Source organism: Schistocerca americana, chromosome 1 (genome assembly GCF_021461395.2).
Source record: "Schistocerca americana isolate TAMUIC-IGC-003095 chromosome 1, iqSchAmer2.1, whole genome shotgun sequence".
NCBI lineage: Eukaryota > Metazoa > Arthropoda > Insecta > Orthoptera > Acrididae > Schistocerca > Schistocerca americana.
Window position 1 is genome coordinate 836441091 of NC_060119.1, and position 9425 is coordinate 836450515.

General features: G+C 34.9%; 1 protein-coding gene across 2 annotated transcripts in view; it reads left to right on the forward strand.

Annotated features, from left to right (window-relative positions):
• The window catches only part of LOC124613189, a 75978-nt gene extending 67424 nt beyond the window's left edge, over positions 1 to 8554 (forward strand). The window contains exons 4-5 of one of the 2 annotated variants that reach the window (XM_047141842.1): positions 5786 to 6051; positions 7289 to 8554. In XM_047141842.1, the coding sequence (XP_046997798.1) occupies positions 5786 to 6049 (264 nt within the window). In that variant the 3' untranslated portion in view covers positions 6050 to 6051; positions 7289 to 8554. The remainder of the gene's footprint in view (positions 1 to 5785; positions 6052 to 7288) is intronic. The other variant, XM_047141850.1, reaches the window with a different exon arrangement.
• The last annotated feature ends 871 nt before the right edge of the window (positions 8555 to 9425 follow it).

Sequence of the window (9425 nt, forward strand, 5' to 3'; positions counted from 1 at the left end):
TGTCATGTCTTCTGGGGTATTCTGTATTTGCTAGTATTGTACACCCGCTTGTGATGTGATCTACTTTTTCTATTTGTTGTTTGCAAAGTCTGCGTTTACCTGTTGTGTTATTGGGATCTTTAATAATGTGCTTGCTGTAATATCTGGTGTTCGTTGTTTGATCCTGTATTGCAATCATGAATCCTTCCGTCTCACTGTATATATTGCCTTTTCTTAGCCATGTGTTGGATTCGTCTTGATCGATGTGTGGCTGTGTTAGATGATACGGGTGCTTGCCATGTAGTGTTTTCTTTTTCCAATTTACTTTCTTCGTATCTGTTGATGTTACGTGATCTAAAGGGTTGTAGAGGTGGTTATGAAATTGCAGTGGTGTAGCCGATGTATTTATATGAGTGATTGCTTTGTGTATTTTGTTAGTTTCTGCTCGTTCTATAAAGAATTTTCTTAAATTGTCTACCTGTCCATAATGTAGGTTTTTTATGTCGATAAATCCCCTTCCTCCTTCCTTTCTACTTAATGTGAATCTTTCAGTTGCTGAATGTATGTGATGTATTCTATATTTGTGGCATTGTGATCGTGTAAGTGTATTGAGTGCTTCTAGGTCTGTGTTACTCCATTTCACTACTCCAAATGAGTAGGTCAATATTGGTATAGCATAAGTATTTATAGCTTTTGTCTTGTTTCTTGCTGTCAATTCTGTTTTCAGTATTTTTGTTAGTCTTTGTCTATATTTTTCTTTTAGTTCTCCTTTAATATTTGTATTATCTATTCCTATTTTTTGTCTTTATCCTAGATATTTATAGGCATCTGTTTTTTCCATCGCTTCTATGCAGTCGCTGTGGTTATCCAATATGTAATCTTCTTGTTTAGTGTGTTTTCCCTTGACAATGCTATTTTTCTTACATTTGTCTGTTCCAAAAGCCATATTTATATCATTGCTGAATACTTCTGTTATCTTCAGTAATTGGTTCAGTTGTTGATTTGTTGCTGCCAGTAGTTTTAGATCATCCATGTATAGCAAATGTGTGATTTTGTGTGGGTATGTTCCAGTAATACTGTATCCACAATTTGTATTATTTAGCATGTTGGATAGTGGGTTCAGAGCAAGGCAGAACAAGAAAGGAATTAATGAGTCTCCTTGGTATATTCCACGCTTAATCTGTATTGGCTGTGATGTGATATTATTTGAATTTGTTTGGATATTAAGTGTGGTTTTCCAATTTTTCATTACTATGTTTAGGAACTGTATCAATTTAGGATCTACTTTGTATGTTTCCAATATTTGTAGTAACCATGAGAGGGGTACAGTATCAAAAGCTTTTTGGTAATCAATGTATGCGTAGTGTAGCGGACTTTGTTTAGTTTTAGCTTGATATGTCACCTCTGCATCTATTATCAGTTGCTCTTTACATCCTCGTGCTCCTTTGCAGCAGCCTTTTTGTTCTTCATTTATAATTTTGTTCTGTGTTGTATGTGTCATTAATTTCTGTGTAATGACTGAAGTTAATATTTTGTATATTGTTGGTAGGCAGGTTATGGGGCGATATTTAGCTGGGTTTGCTGTGTCTGCTTGATCTTTAGGTTTCAGATAAGTTATTCCATGTGTAAGTGTATCAGGGAATGTGTATGGGTCTGCAATGTCGCTGTTAAATAATTTAGCTAGATGTGAATGTGTTGAGGTGAACTTCTTTAGCCAGAAATTTGCTATTTTATCTTTTCCAGGGGCTTTCCAATTGTGAGTAGAATTAATTGCTTGGGTGACTTCATGTTGCAAAATTATCACTTCAGGCATTTGTGGTATCATCTTGTATGTGTCTGTTTCTGCTTGTATCCACCGTGCATGCCTGTTATGTTGTACCGGGTTTGACCATATGTTGCTCCAGAAGTGTTCCATGTCTGTTATGTTCGGTGGATTGTCTATTTTAATGTGTGTGTTATCTATTGTTTGGTAAAATCTCTTTTGGTTTGTGTTGAATGTTTCGTTTTGTTTCCTTCTATTTTCACTTTTTTTGTACCTTCTAAGTTGTTTGGCCAATGCTTGTAATTTCTGCTTCTTTTCATCTAATTGCTTTATCGCTTCTTGTTGTGAGATTTTACCTAACCTTTTTCCTTTTTTTTTTTTTTTTTTTTTCTGACATTTCATTTCCTATAAATTGTGTTAGCTGTCAGATGTCTTTTCTCAGTTTTTCTATTCTGATCTGTAGCCTGTGTTGCCATGCTGGTTTTGCGGGTTTCTTTTGTGTGTTGGTTGGTTCTGATCTCTGCCTAGTGTGTATATTTAGTGTAGTGAGTGCTCCTACATAAACCAGTAGTTGTAACTCTTCCATAGTTGTGTTTTCATTTATTTTGTTGTGTATGATTGTGTTGATAGTTTTTATTGTTGTTTCGACTCGTGGGTTATTTGGCGGTCTATGCAAGAATGGTCTAATGTCTGTATTTGTGTCTTTGTATTCTATATATGTCAGCTGAAATTTCTCTTCTATATCTAACACGTGTCTCTCTTCGTGTTCTATTTGTGCTTGTTCTGGTGGCTGTTTTGAGATTTCGTTTTCCTCTGATTGTTTAATTGATGCGTGTTGGTCTTTGTTTGTTTGCTCTGGGATGTTTGAGTCCATTACTGTATTTTCTTCTTCTTCTTCTTCTGATTGCACATTATTTTGTTCCAGTATTTGTTGTACTTGTTGTTTGATGTTTTCTAATTCTGACTGGGGTATCCTGTTATTTTTTGTTATTACACGGATCTGATCAGCTAGTCGTTGTTCTGTTAAAAAATTTTAATTCTGGGTATCTGAAAATAAATGTTGTGCATAATTGTGATCTGTATCCAGTTGTGTTGTTTCCTAGGTTCGTTGCTTGGTAATAACAGAACATGAGGTGTCGATTAACTTCATCTGACCATCTCATCCTCTGTGTTTGTTTTCCTTCTAGGATGGTTGCAGGAAGCATATCCCGCAAAACACCTCTATTTGGATTTAAATCATTTTCCAGTTGGCTAGCAGTGTCGTTACCATAGTGGGCAGGCATAGTGTTCAAACTTCGTCCCCGACCATGACGGCGCTTGTCCGAGGCTTCTTTAGTTCTGTCCTGAACCAAGTAATCACACTAAAAGGGGGGTTAGCACTATTAGTGGTTTGTTCTTTTCGTCGCCTTTTACGACTGGCAGAACATACCGGAGGCCTATTCTTTTCCCGGGCCTCCACGCGGTTTATTATTATTATTATTATTATTATTATTATTATTATTATTATTACTGCTTGCAATTTCAAAATGAGATAATGTTTACATGTGAAACAATAGCCAACAGCAATGCTTGTATTAAACACTACTAATTGTAACTATAGTCTTTACATTGGGTAGCCAAATATGTATCACAGAATACTGATCCAGAAGCAGTATTGTATCGTACAATATTTGCTGGGTATTGTACACTTCATAATTGAAATTTAGCCTATCTCTGATGCTTTACAATGTGAAATGGGCAGTTTAGTATTCCTCTCATGCTGTTAATAAAATGCACTTGCATTTTATAGCAGGTTTCAAATTTCATTTAGCAAACGAAATGTTGTTTTAAACTTGCATTGTTTAGTTTATATCATTTACGAAGTCATTCTTCAATTCTGTTCTAGTACACCTTACTTCCAAGTTCTTTTATTTCTCTGGGTTTTGTTTTTATTTTGATGTTGAACTTGACAGGCCTAAATTACATAATGTGTAAGTCTCTAAAAGAATTTAATTTTGTTGTAACAGTGGCTGAATCGAATATTTCAGATATAATTAACTGTTCACAAAAGTGCAGTTCAGAGTTAATGTTCCAAAAAGATGGTTTACCTTTATAATCTGTTTCACCAGATACAGGGCGAGTAAAGAGGAAAGTTTCTTGGTTGCAGGGGTAATAGTATTAGTGATTCTAAATAAAAACCTCATATCCATAAGCCATACTCTGAATTGTTTCCAAGATAAAATACATTTAATGTAAATTATTTATTTTCTGTTGTCATTGTTTACAGTGTACATTGGTGGTGTAGGACCTCTTCTCTCTCTCTCTCTCTCTCTCTCTCTCTCTCTCTCTCTCTCTCTCTCTCTCTCTCTCTCAGGTGTGGGTGTGGGTGTGTGGTGTAGGAAATTTAATGTAGTTAATTTTGTGCTGCAACAATTTTTCACTAGAGGCTGCAGAAAGGGAAAAAGTGTACAAAAGTGAGGTGTTCTATCTCGGAAACCATTCGGAATAGGGCATATATCCATATGAAGCTTTTTGTTTAGACTCATTATCACCCTCAAAGCATGTAACTTTCCTCCAGGCTCATCGTGTACAATTTATGAGACCTTGAAGAATATGTTTGGTTTATGAAATATCAATCCATTTAAGTTAATGTGATGGTTTCATGTTTTTGCCAAACCAAGAATCAACCTTTGATTTTTGTTTGATGTCTAGCCTTACTGCTGGTCACTTACAGTTAGTATATGATGCATCTATAATACTGTGCTCTCCTAGTTAATTCTAAGAAACACTGTTTTCTCAGTAAGGGCATTGCAAAAAAAGCTAAGAGGTTTTGTGATTGTGACTTAATTGAAATGGTGATGTCGTGGAGCATCACCAACAGGAATGATAGATAAACCAAGTTTTCTAATTAAATGTAATGTGCAATAAAAAAGTTTACAAATAGTAGTTTGCTTATGCTAAGTTTATTTCCTGAACATTTCAGCTTTGTCTGGAGAGCTGGTTACGTTCAGAGCTAAGCTTTCTTCAACCCATTAACATTATTTTTTTCAAATTATGCTCCAAAAATATTTTTTAATTATTGAATGACATTACATACAAATGTATAGAGATAGCTTTTAAAGCTCAAAACAATGAACTACAAATTTTTGCATATTGGCTTTAATAAAATCCCTAGTATATTTGTGCGTATGGCTTGGTCTAAAATATCCTGAAACTTGAAGTCATCTTTTAGTTTCTGTGCAGCTATGAAGTCTGACCACATATTTCACAATGGCTTCTTGTGAACATAAATCTTAGAGCAGCTGCCTGGAGCACAGTGGATGTTTTTATCTCGTACCAATAGCGAGCACTTGTCACACAATTGATCAACTGTTGTCACTTCATCATTAGTGAAGTAAAATCACATTCTTCTTCACTTTGAGTTGCTAATTTCAGTGTCAAACTCAGGATCACCACAGACAGCCTTGTCCATAAGGATAAACAACAAACAAGAAAGAAGCTGAAGATGTGTGTGTTGTTTTCAAGTATCCAAAGTTGCCCACAGTAAAGCCGGTATCTAATGGCAACCACATCAACCAAAACAAAACAGCCAGGCTGCAAATGCAGGACCGAAAGCTCTCCACAGGCTGAACACTTACTTATTCCTCCCGAGACAGATATAAGCAAGGTTTTGTTTTTCCGAAGGTGTATTCTTAAGTTGCCAGAGTATTTTCGGGATTTTAAGTTTCTGTCAAAATATAAAATAGTCGATAACTCGGGGTTTAAAGGGGTTAATATAGATTGACGACATTCATTCCACTCTCTTGATCTCAGTACTTCTACTTCTCTAATTGTTGTTGGACTCAAATGTGAATGTTCAATTTTCTGTATCTGCTCACTGTTTGATGTGACAAGCCCAACATTGAAGTTCTAGCTAAGCAATTGCAGATTAAAGTACCAAAAATTTTAACTTGAAACTGACAATACTGTGCTAACTTTGCACCAAATAGTAATAAATATACTAAATATGATAATGTGCCATGCAATAATTTGTATTAATCTAACATCAATTGATTATAATTGTAGGAGGGTGGAAAGCTCAGTCAAGGAGAACACTTAATGCCCTGCCCTCGATGCTCGTTGCCATCTCACATAAGTAGCTCTGAGGGGTATGGACGCTGCTCAAGGCCTGGCTGCTTGTTTGAATTCTGCATACACTGTCACTCTGCTCCTCATATGGGTAAACCTTGTAGAGCAGTATTGCCAGTGTTGCAAAGCCACTGCAGAAGAATGAGAAACGGTATTGGTAGTGCCGCCAGTCGCAGGAATCTGCGGAAGCTGTTACTTTGAGCGTAAGTATGGAACTTGTAGAGAATTAGAATGTTACTTGTGGTCTTACTATAGTGATTTCAGACAGTTAAAAATGTTGTTTTGAGTTGGTCTTTGTGACATTTAAATTCACCATGCCCAGTTATGTTTAAGGATGCTGTAGAAACTGTAATGTATCCAAATCTGTAGACACATTTTCTTCTGATGATGAATTTGGATTCCTAAAAGAAACAGTTGTGGAGAGCAAAATGTAAGGTAATAGGCTTGTCAGGGTTATTCAGCGCCCAGTCTCTTCTCATTAATAGTTAAGTTTTGATGTACATCACGTCGTACATGTTATTTTATATATGTTTGGTAAACATTCATACGGTCTCACTTACATTAAGTAGTCCTTAGTTACTAATCCTGTGAGTAATTACTTAGTGATAGGATTACAGCCCTCACTTTTAACCACTGGAACAAAATGTTTTGACACACTTTATCTCTCTAATAAGTGCTGCTTCCCCTTGTGGAAGTAAGTCACCAATTTTTATTTGTGCTTCCTATTGATGGAAGATCAGGATCTGAAAGGGCTTTGAAAAGTAAAATCTTCTGGATTAGGCTACCCTGGAAGTTTGCTGCTGCTGCTGCTACTACTACTACTACTACTACTACTACTACTACTACTACTACTTAAATTGAGTGTGTTTGGAGGGGGGGGGGGGGGGAGCTGAAAGCAGTAAATGGGTTGTTATCCTTCTAGTCAAAGATTGCTTAAAGACACTAAGTGGAGTAATTTTATGCTGATCACACTCCAACATGGAAAAAGTGGCAATACATTATGAAGTACAAAGTAGTTTATTTTAACAGAGTTTACTGTGACACCATTTTTCGTATGTTTAAATGAAACTATCAAGCAGACTTTACAATGAAAATGATATTGCAGTTTTGACATAATTTTATATTGATCTTAGAGGCCTGGATACTGTTCATACTAGCTTAAATTTTGGAAAGGTGATTGTTTTTATGTGCGTATTTGCAGTTTAGTTTTGCTTGAAAATGAACAATATTCAAAACTGCACTTGCAATATATAAACAATGTTGACAGTTACAAGTGATAATTGCCATGTTTAATGACTTCTAATGTTCATTGTATATTAAAAGCTTGCAATTCATTTTTCTAATACTTTCAGTGGATGTTTTAATCAGAATGTTTTAATCAGCATCATTTTTCATTGAAAAAATATATCTGTTCTTGAAGGCATTTCTTGTTTGTTTCAGAGGGCTTCAAATACCTCAATTGTCTGTGATAAATGAACATTTAGTAACTGCGGAATGTAACTGCAATCTGGAATATCTTAAGTTTTTAACAGGAACGTTACAGTAAGACATAAGGTTTATTGTACTATAAATTTTATCCAGATACTTCTTCCTACTCTCTCTCTTCTGTGCTATTGCTTGTATGTATTTTATGTTCTTCAGTAGCATCTGACTGTCTTGGAAAAACAATCTTGCATCACCTGTAATTTTCCTTATAGTGCTATCTCAATATGTACATATTTTTCAACATTTAGTTACTATTAAGATTAACTTGTAGTGCCAGAAATTGTTTTGTAACTATTGGAGATTGTAATAAATTAGTAGAATTATTCCTTTTAAGCATAACTCTGACTAGAATGTTGTATAGTGAACCATTTCTGAAATAATAATGTACACCTGTTCATACAGTCTCATGTTAGTACAAATTTTTAATTTGTTTTGTGCTTCAGTTCTTGCCATTTGGCTTAAATTCAGCAGTGATTTTTTTTTACCATTGCAGTTTTATTTAATATAGTCCCTTGTTTGTGCCTCCTGCGGAGGAATTTTAAATGGGGTATGAAAATTTTATGGCACAGTTTTTATGTGGGAGGATGGACTTTGTTTTCAACATCAAAATAGCTTAGCTTCTATATGTACTATGTATCACTTATGCTGAAAATGAAGTATTATTGTACAAAAAATGTAAAGTTCCTTTAAAGTGAATTTTTTTTCATTGGGATATACTTCCACAACATTTTGGCTTACAAATGATCATTAGAAATTTTCAGTGTTGCTTTGGACTGTCTAAATTACAAGAACTTCTAATTATGCATTAGTAAATTTCCTTAATAGTACAAACTACTGGAAAAAATCCATCCAAGATTGTAATCTGCAGTGATACTTATGGAGTACTTCCTTTTTCCATATTTAAGTTATTCAGTGAACCATATATGATCTCACATTCAATGTCAGTGCCTAATCTTTCATTTTGAATTTTTTTTATCTATTTTATTAATATTTGCTAAGAAGTATTATTTTTTAGTGTGCAAATGTGTTGACCACACCACACTGCTTAAGAAATCTGAACATTTGATGGTTAAAAATGTTCATTGTTATAATGGAAATATGGTATTCAGAATTGCAAGTGTCGTGACTGTTAAAATTTGCTCAACTATAATGTACCTGATGTAACTTTGTTGCTGTTGCACAATTCCACATTGTAAAATAGCATTTATGTTTTTAAGTAAACAAATAAAATTATGTATGAATTACTTGATTGTCTGTATTAATAAATATTTCACTGGATGAACATTGTTCACTTTCTTGTAGTCTTTCTTTAGAGCTTGAGCACGCTGAACCAATTGGACCACATCTTTCTACTGTCAAACTGATAGTGCATTAGAATACAAAAATTTTGCCTTAAGATGCTACTCTTAATTACTGTTTTTTCTGAACATAATAAGCTTGTGCAAATACACTTTTTTCACTGCCATGTGTTGTTGATGCTGCTCCTTGCTCACTATTAGCTACCAAGCTGAGGTAACATTTTTAGCCTTAAATGTCAGTCCAATGTTTGGTAAAGATTTGTTGCACAATTTTGATAATCATGGCAACAAGAGCTTTGGTTAGCTCAGTTTGAACATTTTCTGTGTGAGTTTAAGAATATGAGCCATTTTCCTGTTAAAGCTACAGAACCAATACATTCGGTACTAACAGAATTTACCAGAACAGGCTGTTGAAACCAAGTCCTGCACTATAGTTTTAACTTTTGATGATTATAACAGCTCAACTCTAGGTCAGGGGCAGTGCCAGCCAAAACATTTTTCTTCTTTGGCATACAGGTTGATGATGAATCAGTTTTGTGTAGCCAATGAAAGATGGTTTTAAGTAACCGGGGGGTGAAGAAGAGCAGTGCTGTATGTCGAGGACTGAAACTGAAATATCCCCTCTCGGGTTATTTGTGGGTTGGCATTTTGACTACTTGTCTGTAATGAAAATTGTGGTGACACACTGGTTTGTACCATAGACCAAGATCAAGGTTATGTTGAAAGGTAATAGTTACATTGTAAGCTGACAAAGCCTACGAAACTGATATTACAATGTTCAAGTAGCAACTGCA